The sequence below is a fragment of the Drosophila montana genome, unplaced genomic scaffold (genome assembly GCF_035044405.1).
Source record: "Drosophila montana isolate Dmon_TW-CO22-7 unplaced genomic scaffold, ASM3504440v1 contig_402_1, whole genome shotgun sequence".
NCBI lineage: Eukaryota > Metazoa > Arthropoda > Insecta > Diptera > Drosophilidae > Drosophila > Drosophila montana.
In genome coordinates this window covers 4,772,485-4,799,727 of record NW_026998739.1, presented here as the reverse complement: position 1 = coordinate 4,799,727, position 27,243 = coordinate 4,772,485, and the positions used below count along the sequence as shown (strand labels likewise).

Sequence of the window (27,243 nt, the reverse complement as noted above, 5' to 3'; positions counted from 1 at the left end):
TACTTATTGGCGCCAATATTGAAAATTGTTTAACGAGATTTGAGGCAAAGTGTTCTATTGTTATGTACAATTAAAAATGTTCAAAAAATTCCATTATAAATTAACTTTAAATAAAACAGAAACATATTTTTTTTTTGTGCTCAAAATAATGTTAAGAAGGAAAAATAAATGTTTAAAGTTTGATTAGAACAGTATCGATGCTTTATTTATTGTTATTACATTTATTTGTTTCATTTTGTAATTATTGTCATAATATATGTAGGAAAGTAAAGAACCCGTTTAATATGATGAAAAATATTAATTGAGGTTTTTGACAACGATTGAAAATAATAATTAATTCAAATATTTAATTGCTTTCTACTACCAGACAGCTGCCCACTAAAGCTCTATAAATCTGGTTTTTATGTCGAAATCCTTTCTTTTCTTTCTCACCTTACGCCTAATATTTTTAGAGAACGTTACCAAATTGAACTTTTATATTAAATAGCTGCTACAGAAAAATGCAATCGAAAAATAAATAATTATAAAAGCACCTCAAGGCCACACGTGTACAAGGGTATTTAGGCTTCGGTGTGCCGTTGTTAAGCGTTGATTTTTTGCTCAAGTAACGTAGTTAGTTTGAAGGACTCAACTCTATATATATTTATAAACAACAGCGGGTCTTATTTATCACATTTGCAACTCTTGTTGCTAGTTTCAGCAGCAGTGTTGCCAGCCAATGCCATGACCAATGACAATCAATTTCTGCTTAACACGCACTCGCCAACAACAACGGAAACAACAACAACATTACAATACTCACATGTAACTGTTTTACAAGCGCCATACAGACAGAAATTCATTCATAAATTCACGAAAAGCCGCGCTCACGTAAAGTATGCAGAGCAAATTTCCCACAAGAGCGGCATTCAATTCAATTCTCGTTCAACTGTGGTGAGTTTCAACAGCCACCCCCCATTGGGCAGCGCGCCAGCATTGTCTCATACACACACACACACACGCGCGCACGCACGCACACACTCTCGTATTACAAATAAAACCAAAAGTTAGAAAAAAGAAGACGTGAAACGAGCGCCCACCAACAAAAAGCCAAATAAAATGTGGCCAGCAACAACAAAAATCACAGTTGTCTGATTCGTTCGCGACGCAACTGCCACCGGTAAATGCCATGCCCACCCCACCCACAAACACCCGACCGTCAAGCAAGCCGACAGCCAAGCAGCGCCAGCAACGGAGGACAACGATTTGCTGTGTCCCATGCACATGTCTTCGGCTCGCTGGCGCGCTGCTTCGTGCGGCATTCGCTGTGGCCGCCAGTTTCAGTCCAACGACAACGTTCGTGGCGAGCGGTTGTGTTATTTGCTGCAGACGCGAGAAGCTGCCGAAAATCGTGCTAAGTCGAGTGTTGCCCAAACTGTTGCTGCTGATCAAGACAAGCAAAAGAAAATGTGTTATAAAACGCCGTCAGAATGCGCCTAATAAAACGCTAACAAAACGCTCGAAATCAAAATCACCGCTGATGTATAAAAAGCGCTCTCAAAGAAAATTCACAATGAAAATGTGCAAATCGCTGCCATAATTAATAAGTAATTAACAACAAGTTGCATAAATGCAGAACAACAACAATAGAAACAAAAAAAAAAAGCAAAGAAACAAGCGCCAGTTGAAACACGCTACTAACAAGCGTTTCGCTCGCGTGTTTAGACGCGCATCAGCAGAAAACGCGCGCGTTTTTCGCCGCTTGTTGGCAATTTAGTTAGCGAATGTTTCGGCTGCGTGTTAAGTGTAATTATATTTAAAAAGAAAAGCAAGATGAAAAACTAAAGCCATGTTATTTATGCCAGTGCTTACAGTGCCGCCTGCCACACCCACCACTCACACACACACACACACACATACACACACAGGCACACGCAAAAGACTGGAGACGGTCAATAGTCACATTCGCGCGTGTTTTTGATGTTTATATATTTGTGTATGTGTGCGTATATATGAAATATGAAATTTGCCTATAAATGTGTCTGGCGCTCTGCTGTTTATTGCCAGTGCCCCTTGCCACATGCCACGTGTGTTGCATGGTTTTAGGCGTGCACAATTGCAATTGCATATTTCATGTTGGGTGCAATTTAAAGTTCATTGATATCCATAAACCGCACTCGCTAACGAAGCCGGCAAATGGCTAACAACATATCTACACTAGACTACACACAAACACAAAACAGTTTAATAACAGATACATACATATGTAGCTAAATGTGCTTGCCACATTATTACAACATTTGTTGCAAGTCTACTTTCGGGCTGCCCAGCGCTTGATAGATTTTTGTTTTGGCCCCAACTTTGGACATTTGGGAGCACATGTGTTTTTTTGGCCTCTGCCACTTCTCGTGTCATTTGCATTTTACATAAAACTTTGTCTGCATTTTATTGTTGCCACTCGCTATCGAGTTGATTGCGATCGTATTGGATTTTGAGGGGTGTGTCGCGCGGGGAGTGCGGCCGAGTGGAGCCAGGTGCCACTCACCTCAGCCTGCTATGCGGGATGCGGGCGTGCAAAGCAAATGCGATTTCAAATAATCGCATCGTTCAGACCAACATGAACCATGCATAATTCAATTACAAAAACAAGCCCATTCCGGATACGCAATCAGTTTCATAATAATAGGGTATATGGTCTGTGCTGTTTGCTATACACGAAATGTGGCAGAATATTATAATATTCATATTTGCAAAGCCAAACGAAATTGCCAGCAGTTCGATTCACGCTCCAAACTAGCTTCCTGCCTTAAAGTTTAGTGCATGAAGTTCGTTTTTGTTTCATATAATTGCATTTTTAATTTACACGGTTCATTGTCCTGAAAATATTGCTAGACACTTTCATAAACAAGATGAGGGCTAAATTTGTGCCTTATCCAACAATTGCCTTCTATTCAATTTTGGGAACAAAAGTTAAATATACTCTGGGGCCAGGTTAGCAAAATTGATGCAAAGCAATTAAAAATGTTCGAGTGAAATATAAATAAATATAAATAAACAAAATTATAAGCCATATGGTTAAGTGTCTTAAACTTTGCAATAAGCTGGCTATTTAAAAGGTTTTATAGACTAGTTCGCTCGGACAGAATCAATTTTATATATTTACTTGTGGAAGCAAAGATCAGCCAGAAATTCTTAAACTACAATAAATTAAAGAGCACTAGCTGAATAAAATAATAAATAAAATATTAAATAAATAAGTTTATTAAATAATAAATAAATAGATAAATAAAAAATTAAATAAATAATCAATTAATGAAATATAGGGTATTTAAAAGACTTTTTTTTAATACACACACAAAAAAAAAATCACTTAACATCAATAACAAACAATAAAAACGTAACACGTAAAGCATTTTTCATATAAATTTTCTTCAATATTAATTGAAAGTTTGTACACCTTAAACTTCTAAAAAAAAACTACTATTGTCTTCTATTTCGAAGGAAAATTTTGCAATGTGTGACAACACAAAATAATTATAATCAAAAAATAACTTTGTGTTTTTCAAAGTGTGTACAAATTTAACTTTGTTTTTAGTAATCTGATCTTAATTATAAATGTATTTATTGAATTTATATTTTATTTTTTAAAAAACCCGAGTTAATTTCCATAACAACTTCTGACAACAATTAACACAAACAAATACATTTTTCATATGTTAAATTAACTATTGGAAGAACTTCTCTTGTCTTGAACTTTGAACAAAGGTTTGACAATTTCCTAAAAGTTTACAAGTATTTAATTTTGAAATCTATTTATTTAGTTCATTTCTTTAATTTTGTTTATTATTTATTTGTTCTCATCGGTTTACTTTTGATTGCTTTGCAATTTAATGTTGACTTTTGAAATTTGAAATTATTCATTAACTTTTTAATGGATATTTATTTATTTATTTTATTATTTTTTGTTATTTTATTTATTTATTTAAATTTAATATTTATTTATTCTCCCTGTTTCCCTTTGTTTCGGTTGCAATAAAAAATATTTAATAATTAACAAAATCCTGATTTTCATATGTTTAAATAACAGCAAAATTTTGCAAAATTCTCTAGTCAAAGTTTAAGTGTGTTAAAATAATGCAGTTCACTTTTAAGACTTGCCTGTCCTTTTTGTACAGACTTTTGCTTTCGATTGAGGCACACTCAGCGCAATAGGCAACTCTTTGAGTATACACACACACACACACACACAAAGTCACACACACAAACTCATATCATTGACAAATTACACAGGCTCCATTTCAGTGGCAGCAACGCAGCAAGTTTGCCAAGTCGCAACTAGAATCGGAAAATTTCGACCCAGTACTTTGACATCATGAAAAAAATCTGCCCCGCCCCGCCCCGGTGCCCACCCACGCGCCTTGGCATGATGTGGCAAGAAATGCAGGCCGGCTCTTGGCTTATTATGCCCAGCCCGTGTTTGTTGCTGTTGATGTTGCTGTTGTTGTCGTTATTGTTGCTGTTGGCGTTGTTAATAACAAGCGATAATAATCAACTTCCGTGCTGAAGGGAGCTGGAGGAAGGGTGCTTGGTTGTAGGCTAGCAGAAAAAGTGAGCAAAACTTCGCATACTTGAAGGCGCCGGCCAGCAATATTTTTGCCATATACATTTTGATATATAGAGTATGCTAATTTTCTGCCCGGGCAGAGCTGGGCTAAGGAAAATAATTTTGTATGAAAAATGTCGAAGTTGCATCGCGATAAAAACGAAATATATCACGTGCTAATTAATGTGTGTGTTGAAAATTGAAAATGTTGCACTCCAATGCGTACATTAATATGGGGCATGAGCATGTGGCAAGTGCCACTGGCGACTGTGTGGTTTGTTGCTGCAGCATCTGCATCAGTTATAGTTTTCTGCTGCATAGCCTCAGGCGCACGGGCACACGCGCAGCGTATGTAAATAAAAACATGCGTCCGTTTGACCTTGTGCGGCTTTTCCACATGACAACAACAACAACAACGAAAACAGCAACAACCGGTGTGGCACGTTGTGCGCTTCTTCTTTTTATGACAATCGCAATTCTTGTGGACACCAACTGCACACAATTTGCACATAATTTAACAGCTGATTATACAAATTGTGGCCAATAGTTAGCCCCGCCGCAGACCTGGTCCGAACTGGACCTCTCGACTTTGCATGTCCGAAACGATAAACAAAATATACGACCAGGCGAACCTCAACAATGCAATATACAAAATTCCATGAGTAGCGCTTATTATGAGCCATAAATTTGCCCGGAAAAACACAGCTGAGCGTGTATGTGTGTGCATGTGTGTGTGTAGAACCAGTGAAAACTAAGCTGTCTTTTTTCTATAAGAAACATCAAATTTAAGCTGGCATGAATAATAAATATAAGTATATAAATATATAAATGTATAAATATATAAATATATAAATATATAAATATATAAATATATAAATATATAAATATATAAATATATAAATATATAAATATATAAATATATAAATATATAAATATATAAATATATAAATATATAAATATATAAATATATAAATATATAAATATATAAATATATAAATATATAAATATATAAATATATAAATATATAAATATATAAATATATAAATATATAAATATATAAATATATAAATATATAAATATATAAATATATAAATATATAAATATATAAATATATAAATATATAAATATATAAATATATAAATATATAAATATATAAATATATAAATATAAGTATTTCAATATAAATATAATAAAGTATTATATAATACTAATTTAAATTAATTAAATATTTTTATTTCGAAGCTCACTTGGTAAATTTGATATTAACGACTCATTAGGTTTATTTTTCTGCTCTATAAAAATTATGTTTGATTTTTGGTTACACACATGAATAAAAAAGCAACAGCAATTAGCTGAACAAACACTTGCACAGGCGACGCGTAGAACTTGCTACGGCTTCGGCTGGTAAATGGGATTTACATGGGCAATACTTCCAAGAAAACTAGACCAGGGTATTAGCATGAGCCAAGCGGCTGTCCGTCTGTCTGCCAGGCTGGCTGGCTGGCTGTCTGGCTGCCTGTCTGAGTGTACGTCTAAACTGACATGGGCGGCATGTTCTAAATTATTAATAATATTGCTGGGCCTATTTAGTAGACATTTTTAGTGTAGTCTGTTGTCTGTTGTTGCCTTGTGTAGTCGAGTTTTCAGGGCAGCTGGCACGACCTCAGGCCAGGCCAGGCCAGGACGTGCAGTGTGAACAAAGGACACACACGAGAAACTTTGCCTTCAATTGCAGGTGAAAATCAATAAATATACAAGCAAAAATGAAAAACAAAAACAAAAACAAAATCGAAAGAAAAAGAAAAAGAAAGCACAGCAGAAAGAATTTTAATGAAATGTCATTTTAAAATTGTTTCTGTCAGTTGCGGCCTACAGAAACTCGACTTTTAATGCCAATTGAGAGTTTAGGTTAGCTTCGTAACTGACTCACATGCAAAGACCGAGGCCTTAGCCATAGGAAGCGAACATCAGCTAAGAATTATCTGGGGTGCACTTAAAGCTATTCAATTATATCTTGAGTATTGCCTATAGAATACAATTATTATATTATATTATTATAAAAGTCTGATAGAAAGTTTTGTTCTTATGTGAGCTTTGCCAATTTATTATAGAAAAAAAGATAGAAATATTTTAGCTAAGATTTCTATCATATTGAAAATAAATTCGACTCTGGTTAGCTGTCTATTTTAGTTATAATATTTATTAAATTTTTTCTTTATATTTGCATTTATTTTTAACTTAAATACAGCCATAAATAGTCCTCAGTTAAGATGCTTAGTCATCGAGCTAGTTTTTTATGCTCTTATAATATTTATATGACACATGACTAGTTCATACCCTTACCTTTTTTGAGTTCGCCCTAATGACTCAATCGCTTTGATCGCAACTGCAAACATTATCAAAGTGAAGTAAATCAAATTAACATTTTGGGCTATATTTCCTTTTGGGAATTATAATTTTATAAATGTCATAAAGTGAAATCCTCTTAGGTTAGCCGAAACCAATTGCAACTGCATTGCGTCAGCGCTGGGCCATATCAGCCAAACAGGTGACATGCACTGGGCCTAATGGCAATGGCCAATAGAATTGGCGACTGCAACTATAAAGCGCAACTATTTCAGACTCAACTCAGACGAACTCCAACTTCATATGGAGTGCTGCACGATTTTATGCTTTATTTACGAGCCGCACACACACACACACACACACACACATATGCACGATGCGGCACAAACGAAACATTTCATTTCCGTTCCATAAACAGTTTTGGCCCCGGGCTATGTTTAAATGCTATAAGCAAAGGCAAACTGAAATGAGCAGAGGCAGAAGGCAGCAGGCAGTGTGGAGAGGGGTTGCTGCCCCCCGCCGGCCAACATGCAACACCTTCGTCAGATAGTTGCAGGTCGCAGTTAATTTCTAGCAGCTGCTCGCCTATACAATTTACAGAGCCCAAACACGCAAAACTCAATGCGGACTACGGCTTGGAGCTGGACTGGAACCGGTAGCGGGAATCCGGGCCCAGTGGGTGCTTTAAACTTGAAACTTTTTTTTCGTTGTTGTTTTTGTTTTTGTTTTTGGTTTTTAGCGTATTTTCGACGTCATGATTATTGTTTGACTTGCCGGCCTGCCCGGCTACGGCATTGTTTCGTACTTTCGATACGATTCTCAAGTACTTTTGTTGAACTTTACGCATAAATAACAACAACAACAGCAACAAAGGCAACGGAAACGGCAACCGGTCCAAGTTTGTGCCAATAGAGAGAGAGGCGCGCTAATGACTGCCAATTAACATGACCCAACAGCAACTGTTTACAATAGCCGGGGGCCTGGGTCACTGATCCCCTGCCTATTGCTGCTGCACTCCTGCTGGAGTTCAAGTTTACCATATTCTCAGTTGAATTAGTTCAAATAGTTAATCATGCATTGCAAAAAGCTAGGAGATGGGTTGAGTGGCAAACGACTTTAAAATATGGGCGGGACTTTCGCAGAAACCCGAAATAGTTTCTGGTATTTTTTCTGATTATTAATTAATTCTGATTGAACATAATTTAAGCAAATCCGATAGTATTTTTTATTGAAATAATTTAAAGTTTACTTAAAAAAACATTTCTAAAACAACGTTTGGAATCGGGTATAATAAATGTCTACGGTATATAATTTTCTTTCCCCTAACCGTCTCTACTTGAAATTAGCTACTTCAACAGCTGCGATAGTCATTTGAATGAATCGTGTGAAATGTGTTTCAATATAAAATATATAATTAAATAAAACTGGTAAAAAGAAAGTGTTTAACTGACCTTGTGAAATGTCCATAAAACATACTCAAAGATTCGGGCTGGCTAACGCCTGGGCGTATGCAGTAAATATTTTCATGCTGCTCACATTCATGTGCCAGAAATGCAGCCTGCAAAGAATTGACGTGCCAGCCGAAGTAATTGGTAAGTTAAATAAATAGTATATAGTTGTATATAAAAGCTTGTTAGAAGCACAGATTTATAAAGTTGCAAACCATTTTCAAATTATCTTTTCAAATTTGAGTTGAATAAAATGAATCACATGAATAAAATAAATCCTTAATTAAAGCTCAACCTTTAAATAAATAAATAGCTCCAGAATAAACGTTTTCTGAAGAACAATCAAAAAAGTTGACGAACAAATCGGTCTACATATTCCATATTAAATGATTGAGTATATATATTTGTAAATTATGGCAAATGAAAACATTCTATGCATATACATTTCTTCTCTTAATCATCAAGATAAAGCTTTGAAAATGAATTCGAACGAACGAAAGCTTAACTTTAGTTAGGATACCCTAGAAACCCTTAAGTCAGACTCAGCTCCAAAAAATTTGTTGTAGATCTTAAAAAACCAATTTAAAGCTGATCGATTTGTAAAAAAAAATACATTTTTATACAATAAATTATAATACTTTAAAGGCTCACGCGTTTAAAGCTACATGCTTACCAGTCAGTCAATCGGATTGTCAGTCAGAGTCAATCAGTCTGTCAGTCATTCTATCGACCTCTCAGATCGGTTTATATAAACTAATATTGTTCATTTTATTAAGTTAGACTAAACTTTGGAATAAGTTGGATTGTTTTTGGTTAATATAAGTTTAATTAAAGTTGTTTCCTTAAATACAGTAAAATTAAAAATACGACAAACAAATTTTAATTTAAAAGAATTACAATTATTATAGATATAGAAAAATACATATATAGATAGATGACCAAGGCAACGTAAGGCTCTAAACTTTTTAATATATGAAAAAGCTTATGTTAATTATGTTCTTTATATATAACAAGAAATTCAGAATTTAAAAGACAAATAAGCAGTATAATAATAAAAATAATTTATTTGTGGCTAACTATAGTAAATGGAGTTTTCTATTGAACTATAGAAATTGAATGGGCAATAAACCCAATTTGATTCTATATATGCTTAGTTGAAAAAGGTTAAAGAAATCACCGGATAAATTCGCTTAAAAAAGCAGGATGGAAAATGGATTAATTCTTTTAATAAAATACAGCGATTAACACCATAATAAATATCTGATATGAACTGTTTCCATTGCCGATAAATACACACGCTTAATAAAATAAAATATAAAAAGATTCCAACACAATTCGTTATAATTGGCTTCACATGAGGCGCACTCAATTGTTATCGCATATATTTTTGTTCTTTCCATTATATACCAATTAACATTGATTCGGGCAGATTATTAATGTGACAAAATGAATGCTCTATTTTGATTACAGTTGATCCCAAATTTAGCTATCCAATCGCAAATGTGACAGCGCCAGTGGGACGTGATGCTTTCCTCACATGTGTCGTGCAGGATCTGGGCCCGTATAAGGTACGAGAGATACTCCCTCCCCCCTACAAATACAAACAGAGCCGTGTCCTCCTCACCTTCTCACCAGCCAGCTCAATTACACACTCAATAAGCAGCCAGAGAAAAACCCAACCGGTCGCATTAATATTCATTAGCAGTTTACCTCCAGCCAGACGGCTGGAGTCGTAATCTCAAAGACCAAATCTCAACACCCAAAACAACGACAACAAATACGAATTGAATGGAAATGAAAGTGAAAATAAAAACATAAACAGAAATATGCAGGAGCTTAGCAATAACAAAAGCTAAAATCACATAAAAAGTAATTGAAATATGAATGCGAATGTGTCAGACACGGGGGAAGGTAGCTCTCAGGTTAGGGCTAGGGCTAGGGATATGGCTAGGGGTTGCGTCGTTTGGGGTTGGCATTTAGGGGTCGGGGCATGCTTCATCATCGTTTCAGTTAATGTCTGTCTGTGGGTTGGCTGCTTTGTGGGCCAGGTGTGCGCCTCAAAGCGCAAAGCTTTGTTCTATCAACAGCCCCCAGTTAAGCCAAACCCCTCGAACCCAGCCCCAACTCAGACAATTAAGCGATATGCTGCTCAAGGATAATTGAGCAGGCACTTGGGTGTAATTACTTATTTTATGCTGACAATATTTTCGGTTTACCGAGACCCAAAAGTTAAATGCAATGTAATGTCCGCTTAAATAATTCATTAGCCATCGATATGTCATCCTATAATATATATATTTATATTTATATATATATTTATATATCTGTCAGCTGAAATCGACATTGCCTAAATAGCTTCACGTGTTAACATGTCCGCTCAGCTGAGCCCTCAAATTGTTTCCCAACGTCCGTCACATTTACACATGCAAAGTGTTGTGTGAAAGGGTTGTGGAATTTCTGGGAACTCGACAACTGGACGACGAACTATTTAATATCAAATATACATATGTACACACATACCCGAGGCAGGCTCAGATTGCATGCTGCGTGCTTTATCGCATAATAATTTAACCGCGTAATTGTACAATTACTGCCAAGTGTGTGCGTGTGTGTGTGGCTGTGTGTGTGTGTGAGTGTGTCGGAGTGTGTGTGTGTGTGTGCGTGACAAACCAACCAGCTACTTAGGCTTCATAGGCAAAATATTTAGAAATAGTTCTTGGAATAGATTTTCTGGATAATTGTGCTGGAGTGCATGCTCAGCATTCTCTAATGCTAGGCTAATGCATAGCTATATAATATATATTTGAAAATTAGCTGGAAAATCCTTGTGTAATATTATATAGAATAACTTAAATGAAAAATATATTAATTTTGCGATACTTTCTATTGAGTGCAAATTAATCGACCCAATATATATTCTAAATTTGAGAAAGCTTCAATTTAGAGTTAATAAAAACCCGTTTCGGGTTGCAGCATTTTTCAGGGACTTTTTAAATCCTAACCCAAGATATAAGTCGCATAAGTATATGCCCTAAATATTCATAAAAAAGATAAAGTATTTAAGTGGTCGATAAAAATGTCTCTAACAGCTTCACTCCTTGCAAAAGTTTCTTACTCCAAATTTTAAAAAATGTAGTATGTTATGTAAAACAAAACAAAACTAATAGTAATAATTATTTATATTAATTTTTGTCTATATATATCAATATATTTTATTATATTATTTTAAATACATATTTTAAATAATATGTATATTTAAATATTATTGTACAAATATATTATAATATATATAAATATACATATATTAATATAATTTATTTAGTTTTTATTTTTTTAATAATAATTGCTATAATGATTGCTATAAGGTTTGTTTTGCTAGAATAGAAAACAAAGCTTCTATTGCAAAGGAACAATAATTGTTTATTGAAAATCATTGCTGTTATACATATTCCTTTCGATTATTTAAGTACTACATTAAAACCAATTAAACTAAACGTATCACTTTTTGTCATGAAAAGTGTAACGCACAGAATATGATATCTCCGATTTCATATATTCTAGATCAGCTTCAACAGTCGAGTTTATATAGTTATGTTTCTATGCGAACTAGTCTCTCAGTTTTAAAGCTATTGTCTTAAAACTTTGCATAAAACCTTCAGTTGCAGGCAGTTCATATGTCGGAACCGGCCGGATCGGACCACTATAGTGGCCATAAGTAATATCGGTCGAAAAGTAGGTTCTTTTATGCCAAAATAGTCCGATTTCTCAGACATTTTTATCGAACGCAGCACTTACGAGCTTCATTATTCTAAAATATCTGCAAAACCGTTAGGCAAATGTCTGCAAGGGTATTAAAGCTTTGGCGTGCCGAAGATATTCCACTTTCTGGTTTCTTATTTTATTTTTACTTGTTTTTTCTTTATGTTAAATTGTTGCAATGCATTCATGCATTAATATTTATTATTATGCGCGGCAACTATTTTAAATATATTATAACTGGGTAATCAGTTATAATATATCAGATGGAGTCGAGTCCGATATCTCAATGCGTCTTTGTGAAAGAAAAGGAAACTTTAAAAATTATTCAACTTTAATTGTCGAATTTGAATATAACAATTTTAAGAAATGACTTAAATACAAATACAGAAAAGACAACAATAAACGTGTACTTTTACTTTGCTTTGAGTCTTTTGTAAATTAAAAAAAAATATTTATTGCATCCGTAAACAAATGAGTTTAAATCCAAAAAATTACTTTAACAATTTAGTTGTATACAAAATCAATATAAGTAAATGAAAAGGATTGTTCGGACAGCAGCTGTTGTCTGTTATAAATTTCATAAGTTTCACTTAGACAAAACTCTGCCCCTGCAACACAAATAGACCAAACTGTGCCCCAAAAATAAGCAACTGCTAATTAGACGCCCACTGACACGCCCACTGCTGTTTGTTAACTTTCCCAAACAGGTTGCGTGGCTGCGCGTCGATACACAAACAATTTTGACCATACAGAATCATGTTATAACCAAAAATCAACGCATCGGCATTGCCAACTCGGAGCACAAGACCTGGACAATGCGCATCAGGGACATCAAGGAGTCGGATAGGGGCTGGTAAGGAGAATGCGATCCGATTGAGCCTGAAATATGCACCTGTTTTATCACATATTCGCAGGTACATGTGCCAAATAAATACGGATCCAATGAAAAGTCAAATGGGCTACCTGGACGTTGTGGGTAAGTGTGCGGAAGAAGACAAAAAAGTAAAATAAAATGCAATAAAAAAAACTTTTGCCTTTTCCATTTCGTTTGTCAAACAATCATACGCCTCGTTGCCACAGCGCCGGTTGCATTGTTCGAGCCGGTATTCGCACTTGGTTCTCCACGAATAAAAACTTAATAAAACAAATAGGCGTGTTCCGACTGGCCGTGTCCGACTAAGAGATACCCTATAAATCACACCAAGCTGCCCGAGAAAAAATGTAGCTTTTTTTAATACATGCACACACATACATAGGATGCGGTTGTGCTTCTTCTGCCCGTTAAAAACACATCAAACGAAGAATCGTTCTTGAATAACTTCGGTCCTTATTGTCCGATCTTTATTAATTTACCAGAGCGAAAGTATGTGTATACCAAGGCCCTTGTTTGTACCAGCACAATTAGCATATGTATTTAAATTGATGGGAAGAATTCGAGTCTCCAGCGCCTAAACGATCCGAGATTAAAGAAAAACAGAGTATAGTTATCGATTTATATCGATGAAATTTGATCGATAGTTTCAAATAAATTATCTGCGTCTCCTGTGGAAGAGCCTTCATTCCGAGCGGCCTCTCATTTACATACAACAAGCAACCAATATACCCTTTTCATACGCTTTAAAATACGTATTCGAAATAAATAACGAATAAATACATACAAATCCGCCCGCGGTGCCAACAAAACGTTTCCGCTTCGCGGCAGTGCGAGAACGGAATTGAGTTCGTTTCATGGTTTATGAAATTTCGCCAGCTAATGCACAGGACGGGGCCAGCGAAACATCGAGTGGGCACGCCCCCCTCCCCCAGCGCCCTCATCATAAGCAACCCTTGGTAACCCACGATGCACCGCTATGGCGACTGCTTAAACATGTTTAACCGTCCGCTGAACCGCAGAAATTGTTGATTTTGAATTAAAACGGCGCTCAGGCCGAAGCAGACGTAAGAAATGCGTCCGGCCTGACGGCCCGTTGCGGCTGCAACTGCGAATACGAACTAGTTGTCCATTTGCGGTCTTCAAATCCGCGTCCCCGGCTAACACTAGCCCCATTCGAGTCACAGCTGCCTAAATACCTTTCGCTGGCAAATCTAAATCAACGCGCTAAATATTTTAGCCACCATGCAGTCGGGGCTTGGCGCCAAACACGAAAAAGTATAATCAACTGTGTGTATTTGCAGTGGATAATCAGCCAACCACAGCACCACAGCGCAACAGGAAAAGGAACGAGCAGCATTTGTTAACGGTTGAGGGGGGTGCGGGTCCAGGCGGGGGGGAAAGAGGTGGGGCACCTTTGCGGGCGCTGATGATTTTCGTGACCAAGTGCAGTTAAACAGCCGACGACAAACGGCAACGGGCGCACAGTTGGCAACTCCCTCCGTTTGAATGCCGTTTCCCACACACGCACACACATACGGACAATCACACACACACACACACACACACACATATATATGCCAAAATGTGTATGATACACGCGCACCCATACAACGGCATTCGGCTCTGACCAGCATTTAAGCTGATGAGAGCGCTGCAGTTCGAGATTTTTGCACACAATTTCTTTCACTTTTTTGAGAGCAAAATTTTCAAACGAAACAAAAGAAAATTTGACATTTGAAATGGAAAGAAAGAAGTACTTAAATTGAATAAAATTTAAATATAATGAAATAAGAAATAAAATGTTTTATATATAACTTAACTTAACTTTCAAAACTTAAATACAAATTTATTAATTTTTAATTCGTTAATTATTTAAATAATATTAAAAACAAAAAACTAAACTTTAAAAACAACATTTAAATAAAAAAAATTAAAATCGTTGGCTTTTTAAAATATTTAAAATAATATTTTAAAAATAAAAAACAACTTTAAAAAGAAGAACTTAAATAAATAAATAATTTATTTTTTTAACTCAAAATATTTAAAGTAATATTTTAAATAGAACTCAACATTAAACGCAATACTTAAATTAATAAATAAATAAAATATTAAAAAAAAAAACTCGACTCTAAAAGCAGCACTTATATATAAAGTTGTTGAAGTTTTGGTTATTCCAAATATTTAAAGTAATATTTAAAAAACTCAGCTTTAAACATTTCACTTTAATACATAAAATGTTTAATCTTTGGTTCGTCAAAAATTTTAAGTAAATTTATTAAAAAAACTCAACTAAAAAACAACATTTAAATAAAAAATTGTTCAATCTTTGGTTTAACAAAATATTCCGAATTTTAATTTAAAAACAAACTTACCCATAGAATTTTTTCTAATATCACACATATTCCAATTTGAAGTTGGGCAGCAAATATCTGCAAATGGCAACAAGAATATATTATACTTTATTTATTTCATTACAATAAAATACTATGAGAGCTCATCATAACAATTTTGATTATATAATTCTTTTAAATACTATTAATAAAAATATTGTTTAATTTATAAACCAAATATATTATTAACCACGACCTCAGCCTGGATTGAAAAACAGAATGCTCGCGGTGGGCTTGAAAAAGAAAACCTGACTAAAAAAAAAAATAAAAAAAATAATATATATACACAATTTTCCGACTTTTTTTCGAGTGTTGCATAATTAAATGTTCGTGGCATATTGTCTAACAATATGTCTAATATACTCTTCAGCCCCATGCAATCATAGCCCGTTTATTTGCATTGCCCTGTTCCCCCCTGTAAATTTCACCCTTACCAGCAACTCGGTGCAAATTCTATCCCTTTGTCATTCTGGCTGCCCCTTTCAGTCCTAACCTTGGCCACTTAATGACCGTTCAGTGGTCATCGCAGTTCAGCACACAGTTGGATACGTCCGAGCTCTTCCTGCCCGGCCACCGTCTCTCTCTCTCTCTCTCTCTCTCTCTCTCTCTCCCTCTCCCTCTCCCGCCCGTCGCCACACCTGCCCCATATAACAAGCTGTTTGTCAACACCAGCACATTTTTTGGTCATTTACCGACCACATAATTGCGGCATATTATATGCACACGTATATATATACATTATACACGTACAACAGGCGCCTATTCAAGACCCTCTCCCTCCTCCATCCCCTCGGCATTATTACGTTTTCCTCTGGTTCATAGGTTTTCCGCTGAGGGCGCAAACATTCGCCGCTGTGGTCGTGGTCATATTACGTGCATATATAATTTACTTTTTTTTCCAACTTTTATTTATTTAATTTTTATTTTTTATTTTTGTTATTTTTTTTTGGTTGTTGCGGCGCCGGGACAAATGATAAGTTTGTCCTTTAAACAAAGGCGGCGACAAGCGCTCATTTGCAAGGATATCTTCGGGGACACATGAATATGAATCAGATTGCCAGCTGAGTGAAAAATGAGCGCAAATTATTTAAATGCAATATAAAGTACAAATTGTAAATACGTATTTTTAAAAATACAACATGACAATGCAGCTCATATTCCATCTCTCTCTCTCTCTCTCTCTCTCTCTCTCTCTCTCTTTTCATGTGTGTTCTTTTTTGTTTTTATTCTTTTTGAATATATTTGTTATAAACATTATCTGACAACAACAACAACAACGACGACGACCGTCTGGCGGCCTCGATTGGAATTGCAACCCGATTGCTGCTGCTGCTGCTGCTGTTGCCGCTGCAGTACCGCCGGATATCCTAGATTATCCTACAAGCACGGACATGGTCGTACGGGAGGGCAGCAACGTGACGCTCAAATGCGCTGCTACCGGTTCACCAGAGCCGACAATTACATGGCGACGTGAAAGTGGAGTGCCCATCGAGTTGGCCAACGGCGAGGAGGGTAAGTTTCGGTTTGGAGTATCACCATGGTCATATGCATGCATGACTCTCTCTTTCTCTCTCTTTCACTCTGTGTGTGTGTGTGTGTGTGTGTGCGTGTGTGTGAGTGAGTGGTAAGTACTTTTTGCTGTTGTGCTGTTGCTGCCACCGACTGCTGCATGAGGTTTGCCAGCCAACATTTTTGGAGTACTTTTACACAAAAAGGTAGCGTACGCCAGCAGCGGACCGGCCAACGGCTGGGTTATGGCCTCGCCAGACAAGTGCACAGCCAGCAGCGGGTACGTGCTACGTGGCCAAAGCACCTGAGGAGCGCACCTGTGTTCCAACCAGCTTTCAACCTGCATATTTTTGCGAGTGTGTCGATGCAATCCACCCAACCCAACCCCATCCAAACCCCATTTCACCCCACCCCACCCCATCCCATCCCCCTCTCAGACTGATGATGACGTTTGATGGCTGCACTGACAGAATTAGCGAGTGGTTAGTTAGCGAATGGTTAGCAGGCGAGCAAAATGTGCCAACTATTGCACTTCTAATTGGCCTGGAAAGGTCTGTGAGCGGGGATTAAAAACCCAAGTGTGCGTTGTGAATCTAATTTAAAACTGAAACTAATCAGTTTTGAGCAAACAATCATGAATACACTCATAAATACACTCATGAATACCTCTTGTCAACTAACTAGTTAATGGTTATAGTTAAAACTCAAAATATTGATTTTCTTTGCATTTTTACATTTATGAATGCACTCATGAATATCCTTTATGCACTCATGAATACCCGTTATATCTCTTATCTCAGTAATTTTATTCTCGAGAATGCACTCATAAATAGAGTCATAAATGCTCTGACGAATAAGTCTTATAAATGTATTTATTAAAAGTTATAAATGACACTCAAACTAAACATTACTTTGACTATATTAAATTTATGAATGCCCTCATGAATACCAAATGCCCCTTCGAATTTGTACACTCATATGATTCTTTCTTTGATTACATTTTCAAATTCACACACTCATAAATACATTTATGAATGTACTCATGAATACGGATTCTACAAATACTTTTCAAAAGTTTTATTTACTTCTAGAATATTATATTTATGAATGCACTCACGATTACTTCTTTTAAATATGCTGGAATAAAAACCCTCCAATTTTTCATTATTTGATATGTTTGTTAATGTATATAAGCTTAAAATAACACTCAAACTTTAAAAAATTTCGCATATTTTTATATAAGCGCATAAATACATTTATGAATGCACTCACGAATACCTCATTTTAATACTCTTAAAATATGAAATTAATATCACTCAATTGTACACATATTTTGCGTGTGAATGAATACGGAGACCAATTAGTATATCCCAAACATATCTGTCTGTCTGTCTGTCAATCTATATATCTATCTATGTATCTATTTATCTTTTGAAATGCTGTCCTTGGCATAAGTTAATATTCTAAAGTTCGTTTTGTTTTCTTCTCAAAATATTCTAAAAATCGAAGAGTATTTTTTTTTTAAATTTTTCCTATAATTTTTTTCAGGTATCTTACCTGAATGCACACGTTTAACTTCTCGGTTATTCATTTTTCATCTCTTTCCACACTTGAAACGCATTTTCAGTTTTAATTAGCTGACAGAAGCATTTACAAAGCTCATAAGCTACAACTCATTAATTCAAAGAAATCATTTAGGATTATTCATTTCTTTTCGCGCACACAACATTTGCTCAGTGTAGTCCATTGCATGAGTTATGCTGCATAAACAGGTCGAGCCCCATCAAAGTCCACACGAAAGGCCAAAATCAAAGGTGGCCTAGCAAAAAATGGAGACCCCTGAAACGAAAGAGAAAAAAACAAACCAGTCAAAAAAAAAAAACAAGAACAAAAAACAGCATTAATAGTACAAAAGTTGGCAAAATGACCTTTTCACTGGGGCTTAAATGTCTGCTACCCTATGGAGGGCTGTCCAGTTGGACCATTGAAGCGCCCGCAATGCTTTTTAATACGCGATATGTGTTTGGGTAGCTCATGAGCTTAATGACTTTATCATTATGTTTGTAACATAATCAAGAAGTTCGTTTAGTGCAGTCGAAAGACAACAATTTTTCATTAGCATGACAATAATAATTACCAACAATTTTAAAATATTTTAAAATTAATATTTTTAATTTTATTTTAGGTATATGAAAAAGTGTGTTGGTATATTTTAAGAAATGTTATTCTGTATAAAACATAGTCTATGTAGATGCAAGTCCTTGGGAGTTTAAAGAGACTAAGAGAAAAAAAATGGTTTTTAAACAATACAATATATAATAACATACATATATTTATATATATATTTACTATAAATTAAATAGGGTATCTATAAAAATTAAATACAAAAATTCATATAGTTATTTACGATACAGTAGCATAGGAATTATTCTGACTAAAACTTAGTAGATGCAAGTATTTAGAAGCAAGTTTGTGGAAGCTTAGAGATGTTTAAAAAATATTTATATACAAGTAAAGTAGGTATATGTACAAAATGTAATAAGTAAATTCAGATATTTATTTTCATGTGATGAAAAATAAGCGAGTATTTCCGTAATAGAATTTCCAAAATTCCCTTAAGCATTATTCTGCAGGTAGATGCAAGTGTTTGGCAGTTTAAAGAAAGTGAGATATTAAAAAAATTATATAAAAAGCTAAACATAAAAGTAGGTATTTGATATAGTATTTCAGTATTGATATACACTTAAAAAAAAAGTTAAGTTATTTATTTTTAATATGATTTAAAAAACTAAGCATATTTAATTTAAGTAAAATTCAATTTATAAATATCTACCACAACTTCAATAGGTCCCAAAAAAAAATCTATTTCAATATGGGTAAGATTTAATATCTATTGAAACATAGTTTGGGGCATAATCCACCAGCCGTATCATTGAGAATATATTTAATCTCATGCAATTGGTAGCGTATTTTGAGGGCGCTATTTCAGGCATTCGTGAAGTTTTCTTTGTTTTAAAATTGCCAGCAACGTTTGGTGGGGTAAAAGTTTTTCTTTTTTTTGTTTTTCATTTGAAATTTGATTATTTGGTTTGGTTGCTCAAATGAAATCATGGCGCCCGAGTAGAGTTTTTATGCTATTTTAGCGTGGCGCGACTGTTTGCTGTTCATTTCAACCAAATTACACGTTTTTCGTGGCTATTACGTTTAATGACCGCACAAAAAATGTGCGGCTAATAAGCAATGCGGCTATTCCTGGCATTAAAGTCGGACTGCGGACTGCGGACTGCGGAATGGGAACTGGGAACTGTGACCTGTGACCTGGGCGAATCAATAAACGAAAAATCAGCTTATTAGCTGTGTATATATCCTGCTGCCGTTGCATACGTAACAATATCAAGCGCAAACTAGCCAGCACTTCCGCTTCCGGTGCACCCAAATACACACACACACACACACACAGCTACATAGATAGATAGAGGACATATCCATATCATCATCATGTTGCACTTGCAGTCTGTGCTGCTGCCGGCTTAGCGAACAACTACTCTACAACTATGCAATTTATATAATAGCAAGAGTGCTTCATACGGGCGTGCACGACTAGCAGATGCCCTGAATCCAGCGACAAACAACTTTCAATTGCCTTCCATTGGCCTTATGCCTTATTTGCTTCATCCCTTTGCTATGAGAAGGCAGTCAAATATTAAACTTTCTTGATCTAAACCGTAGCTTCCTTTATTTTCGTGTTATGCTTCAAAACGTTATCTCAAAATCGATATTAATCGATTTTTTGGAAGTCGCGAAAGATACCGCATAAAATTATAAGCTCGTTCAGCGTATGCTATACTTATATATATCTATATATATATCTTATTCTTAGAACTATCTAACTCTTAAAAACACTAACTCTTATAGTTCGCGCTCATGCAGACATAACTACAGCACCTCAGTTAGTCGTCCTGACCAAGAGATCCTCCTTCTATCTGCTAGACACATCTGCATTAAATAAATATACCCTTTGTAGCCATTCTCAATGGTTTGAGGGTATCAAAACCGAGTTCGACTATCAAAACAGGATATTTGCGTGGACCTGCCAGCTACTACCAAACAGACCCCACCGCCCCCTCTAAAGGCCAGTGCCCCGCATGGTGCACACAGCATCATCATAAAAGTCGCTAAAAGTTTTTCGCTTTTCTATGCAACTTTTGTTGTACGAAATATAAACCCAACTGCCGACTAGTTGGGCGAACAAAATGCATGAAAGAGCTTAGGCAAATGTAATAACTATCATTACATGGCTAAACATTTTGTAGATACATTTGTATTTACAGTTGTGGTAATTGCGTAGATACTTTGCCTGAAAGGATTATTTTTGACAAGAGCTTAGTCGTTAACATGCCAAACCAGTCGTTGCTTGCAAAATGATATTAATAAAGATTTATGATTGTATAATTGGAGGATTTTTGATGTGAATGCATGTATGTATAATAAGCAGACTTTTTCAACTATTTGTTAAACAATTTAAGTGGTAATAAGAGGAAAGTTTAGATTAACTAACTGTATTACTCGTATTACTTTAATTTTATACAGTTTCCAGCATTGAGGGCACGGATCTGATAATACCTCAGGTAAAACGTCAACACATGGGCGCCTATCTATGCATAGCTTCAAATGGAGTCCCTCCCTCAGTGAGCAAACGGATAACACTTGTGGTGCATTGTAAGTATTACAAATCAATTTAAAATCAAATAATTTATATGCTAATAATATGTCTAAAAAAGTAGAAAAACTGTTGAATATTTAAATATTTACTGTCATTTACTCTTTAAGTCTATGATCTCTTCATTTCAGTTCCACCCATGATCACGGTGCAGAATCAACTAATTGGCGCCGTGGAAGGCAAAGGTGTTACTCTGGAATGCCAATCGGAAGCATATCCCAAATCCATTAACTATTGGACTCGTGAGCGTGGCGAAATCGTGCCACCAGGTAAGTTATGCGAAAGTTAATTTTAAAATATTTGAGACAGACTGAAGTGGAAGTATATGACTTCGCAAAGCATATATAGTCAGTACAACATTATAAAACGTAGTTGAATTAACTATGTTTTCATTCTGATTATGTTTTTCTATTTTTCTAAAGAGTAAAGTAAACTTAACCCAATAAAGTTTTTTAGCTTAAAACTTTTCAATTTTCATTCAGAAAATGTGGTTTAGTTCATACATTTCCTTCGAACACCTTAATTTTCATTCAGAAATAAATTTGAATCTGATGTAACTCTTTTTAGTTAAAACATTTTAATTATTCAACCTCAACGAAATCTTAATTGACAATTTATTTTTTTTAATAAAAGCAAACTTCACTGACTAAAAGTGACGTATTTTTTAAATGATTTAAAACTTTTGCTAATGCGAGTAGTTTTCCAGCTGGCCAGCTACGTCTGACATTTGGCTGTCAAATATGTAAATAAAAACTATCATTTAACAATTCATTATCCGCGACAAACACATTACCACGGCGACAGCCCGCAAACGTGGCCCCACACAGAGTCAGGTTCCCAATGGATTCCGCTCCGAAAAAAAAAAGTCCGCCCGACCGTCTGAGCCAACCGAACAGACTAACCAGACTGATGACCGTCGAGTGCACAGTTCGCGCGCGACAAAAAGTTTTTAATTAGCTGATTTAGTAAATACGAGCGAGAATTACATTTGAGAATCCCCTGTTCCCCCCTTATTCCGCACAGATAGGCGGTTCGGGGCAGCCGCACTTCAGCGGTTTCTCTGCACGCTGCCTGGGACATGCGTGGATTCTGGGTTTTAATTGAGAGACGAGTCGTCGAGAGGCGATTTGTTTCATTTCAATTTATACTATAAATGTAAATAAATAAATTTCATTTGCACTATCTTTCAACTGGTAAGCCCCCCCTCCCACGTCTATGGCCACACAACTCTGAAGTGTGGCATAAATTTTCTGCATGCTCGCCTGTCAACGACATTCTGTTCACTTTGGCCCGTTTCGGGCATTGCACGTGACATGCTTTTAATTAATTTAAGTAACGCAAAATTTCAATTAAATATTAATTAGTTTATTATTTCAATGCAATAATTAACTGTTTCTATTTGCATTTTTTTTTTTGCTATTTTTGCAGGCGGTCAATACACGGCAAATGTTACAGAAATCGCCGGCTATCGCAGCTCCATGAAGCTGCACATCAATCCGCTGTCGCAGGCGGAATTTGGCGCATATCGCTGTGTGGCCAAGAACTCACTGGGCGATACAGATGGCACCATCAAGCTATACAGTGAGTAGAGCTCAAAACTAAATTCATTTTGGGCATAGCTAATATGCTAACTGACACTTCATAGGAATACCACCAAATGCCGTCAACTATGTGGAGAACTTTGAGGCGCGACACAAAGGTGAGTCAAAACAAAACAGCTAAGCGAAAGGCATTTAAATGAGATCGTAAAAGATATAGAAACGGTAGATGCTGGAGCTCTACTTACAGGTATTAAAGTTTTTTCGAAACATATCTTGAAAGACTGCGACTTTTATTGAATAATATTTAAAGTACGACAATTAGGCTAATAGAAAGTTGCTTGGTATAAATACTTATATAAAGTTGGGCGGCTCGAGTTGACTGTGACTTATTTATTTTATATACATAAATAAACAAAAAAAAAAATGAGGTTGAGGAGCTCCCGTTTCTATTGCTAGCAGATTCTGCTAACGGCTCAAGCATTGCAAATGCCCTATACCCTGTGCTTTAACTTGTTGAGAATTGCAACCGTCAAGCCAGCAAATATTATATAATACCAATTTGTTGTTCTTAAAGTTTTAGCAGAATGTCTTGACTCTCCTTTACTTAATTCAAGTATTAACTAACTAGTTTCTAAAGTCCCTCGACTTTACCCTGTATATATACGATATTCAGCTCCCAGCAAAGCCCATTTCTAGTATTAGAAAGCAAACCTGAGCTACAAACATCGCACATTACAACAAGCCCTTGAGATCTGTGGAAAGCCAAAGTCTAAGAGAGTTGAGGGTGAGAGCAGGCGCGAGAAAAGCGAGATTTAATAGCCACTCGGCATAAATTTAAGATGAGCGGCAAATATTTCACTTTGCCCGGCTGGCATCATAAAAAACAGAAATGGAGAAGAAAAAAAAAAAGAAGAAAACACCACCGAACTGGGAGAAAAAGCATAAATAATTCATTTGGCATGCAAATCCGTTTCGAATCGTCAACGCCACGAAACAGGTGAAGCAGTCAGCCCGGCAGCTTAGGGGGGCGGTGGGTGGCTCGGCAAAGGAAATGGAAATGAAAAAGCAACAAACTTGCGACAAGTCTTTTATAAATATGCATTAGGCATAAACTAGTATTAGAAACAGCAGGGCAAATACTTTTGAAAGCCGCCAAAACTTAATCGCCATACCTATTCAACCTATTTCCCACACACAAAAAAAAACCAGGTAAAGAGCGCACGAAAAGCTCGGAAATGTATCATTCGTCGAGGGCGCAGGAGCACAGCGGTGAGGACACCGAGAATCCCGGTAAGCGAAAAGGTAAGCCAAGTCAATGTGCTCATCTCTCCCCCTCTCCCCCTCTCTCTCTCTCTCTTTCTGGCTCGGTTCCGGTTCCGGGTGTGCAACGCACCGATTAGGGTTACGGGCCATATTTCAAGCATTTATGGTCGAGAGGCCAGAGCCCAGCCCCCAGCTCCCAGCTACGGGCTTAACAGGCCACTTGAGACGAGGATAAAGAAAGAAAAAGTAAACTAGGGACATTGTCGTGCTGAACGCTTTTCGCCGCATGTTTAACAGATTTTCACACTAATTTGCGAGCCGCAAGACCAATAAAAAAGAAAATCCAAAAGAAAATTTGAAGAGGGAAAAGGTTGTGCAAATAAGGTGGAATGAACAAGAAGTGTAGCATACTTTTTAGGGGCAGGTAAAAGTTTTTTCGCTAGCTCAGACCCACATAATTGTATATCAATAAACACGCTCGGCTTGGCTTCAGGGCAATTTAATGATTTGTAAATACTTGGCCACAATCATAAATAAATTCTATTGTGGCCCCCAAAAATGGAGACGTGGCCAAGAGTAGGAGGCAGTAAAGTGCTCGAAAGTTCTTTTCTATTTTTATAGCCTAATTGAGTTGTGTATATTTGTATGCAAGTTCAGAAATAAAATTAATTGTGGGTTTGCTCAGCGTAGACTGAGGGCTAGGTTTAAATAGAATGGAAATTCTTTAAATTGACCATGACAGGACTTTGGCATTGTTAAGGATAGCTCAGTCCAGTCTGCCCTCGACTCGCTTGAACCAAGGCCCATTCATTGGGAAATTGCAGTGAACAGATCCGCAATCTATTTTCTAGTCTGCGGCTTCCTGGGAAACGGAAGCTAGTTTTGCCCAGGGCTGGACACTGACTCTATCTCCGTCTCATTGTAACAATCTCTGCAGAAGTCAATCTAGAAGGGAGTCTAGAAGTTAGATAGCAGTCCGTATCCAGTCATAGCTGCAACTACAGCTGTGTAGCTAGTTTTTGGCAGCGAGTCGATCAAGTTTGACCTTCTGACTCTTAAGCCGTGATTGCTTAAGCGTGTGATAAATTTTGTCCAGCGTCAGCTCTCAGCAGAGTCTTGTCAGCCGCCAGTTAACGTAAGCACCGCCCAGCTAATCACTACAACTGTTCCGCCCACAGTTTAGCCAATTTCCGCCGTTCAACCCGCCAAGTCCATTAACATTTTCCACAATTTTCCCCCCAAAAAACATGCCGCAGCTGATTTGAGTCTTAGTGCGGAGAGCATTGACAGCATATATGGATCATCGGCAGCTGCGCTGCGGCTAACCAGAAAATCTGGACGACTCTCCCTCAGCTGTCTGTTGCCCACCCTGTTGCTGCTGCTTTGGATGATGAGGACGACATTGACGAGGCAACTGGGAAAAACTCAACTGGCATTGTTGCCACAAGCACTGACACATGTTTGACACAGACGCGAAGCGCCAACAGAGATTAGACAGCAGCAGCAGCAGCAGAAGATGGCGCTGGAGCTGGAGCTGGAGCCGGAACTGGAGCTGGAGTTGGAGGCGATGGCAATGCGATGATGGTGTTTGGGCTTGATTGAGTTTGTCAATGCCAAAAGCTGGTGCTGATTTATGGCACGTGGCTTAGTTAAAGTTGAACGTTTAAAAAAAAAACATATATCATAAATAAGTACGTATATTGTGTAGCTACTAAATATTAAGTCAACCAGGCTTCCTAATCCCTACGCGTGCATGTTCAAGCTGTTGAATCTTAGCATAAGTTTAGCTTAAACTGAGAATTATGTAATATATACATATATATATAAATCAGAAGCAAATATATATATATATATTAATGCAAAGGCAAATTGTATGGCACGTGTACATAAACGTACAGCAAAGCGGTTTTTTTTTAGTTTTTAGGTGTAAATTTGTATTAAGCCATGTGGACATAATTGAAGAGACTGTATGTGTGCAAAGTAACATTTAATTGCAGCTAAATTGAATGCTTAATTATAATTGTATTCGATTGGGGAAACTAATTTTAAGGCAAGGCAACATTTAATTACAACTGGAGCGGTCTGAGAGCTGAATATAATGCAGTTTAAATATTCGAAGCAAGCCGAAACATAACGAAAATAATCAACAACAAAAATATAGCAAAAATTTACGTAGCACATGCTCAGCAGCTGGCTGTGTATGTGGCATATATTTAAAAATAATATATATATACTCTATATATACCACAAGAAATATTGAGTAAATATTCAAATTGACATTTCGTTAGTTTCCATTAAGTTCTACTCTTCAGCTTCCCAGCTCAACATCCGTTCCAAGTCGACAAAAAAACATTATTAATTAAATATTAAATTAAAAAAAAAAACTTCATACATATCATTTACTTAATATAAAAATCACGAAAAAAAATCGTATATATCGTGCTAATTATTTGTTTGGCAAGCAATTAAGAATTTCAAATATAAATACACTTGACATATATATTTAAAAATAAAGTTAATACTGTAAAATACATATATAAGCGAAGTATATTAAAAGCACAAATAAATATCATACTAATAAATAAAACAAACCCCGACGCTATGCAGCTTGAATATATTTAAATTAAAAGCGAGTATTTAAACAATCAATAAACAAAACAAACAAAAAATTGCATATTCATTTATAGCTTACAACAAAATGTATATTAAAGATTAATGAAAAGAAAAAAGTAAATAAATTGTTATACAAAAAGCAAATAAATGGAGTTAAATATATATAAATATATATATACGCATAGCTACTCATTGTAT

At 36.0% G+C, this 27,243-nt stretch overlaps 1 protein-coding gene across 4 annotated transcripts; it reads left to right on the top strand.

Annotated features, from left to right (window-relative positions):
* Positions 1 to 1,341: 1,341 nt before the first annotated feature.
* Positions 1,342 to 27,243, top strand: DIP-eta (Dpr-interacting protein eta). 4 transcript variants are annotated; one of them, XM_064697581.1, is made up of 12 exons: positions 1,342 to 1,586; positions 8,275 to 8,520; positions 9,847 to 9,944; positions 12,843 to 12,988; positions 13,050 to 13,111; positions 16,753 to 16,911; positions 21,499 to 21,627; positions 21,760 to 21,897; positions 23,057 to 23,209; positions 23,274 to 23,327; positions 24,379 to 24,459; positions 25,689 to 27,243. In XM_064697581.1, exons 2-12 carry the CDS (start codon positions 8,388 to 8,390, stop codon positions 25,895 to 25,897), a joined length of 1,362 nt encoding a protein of 453 aa, XP_064553651.1. In that variant the 5' UTR covers positions 1,342 to 1,586; positions 8,275 to 8,387; the 3' UTR covers positions 25,898 to 27,243. The 4 variants fall into 4 exon arrangements, with proteins under 4 accessions (XP_064553651.1, XP_064553650.1, XP_064553652.1 ...); XM_064697580.1 differs by having other exon boundaries at positions 24,379 to 24,471; positions 25,689 to 27,241; XM_064697582.1 differs by lacking the exon at positions 24,379 to 24,459.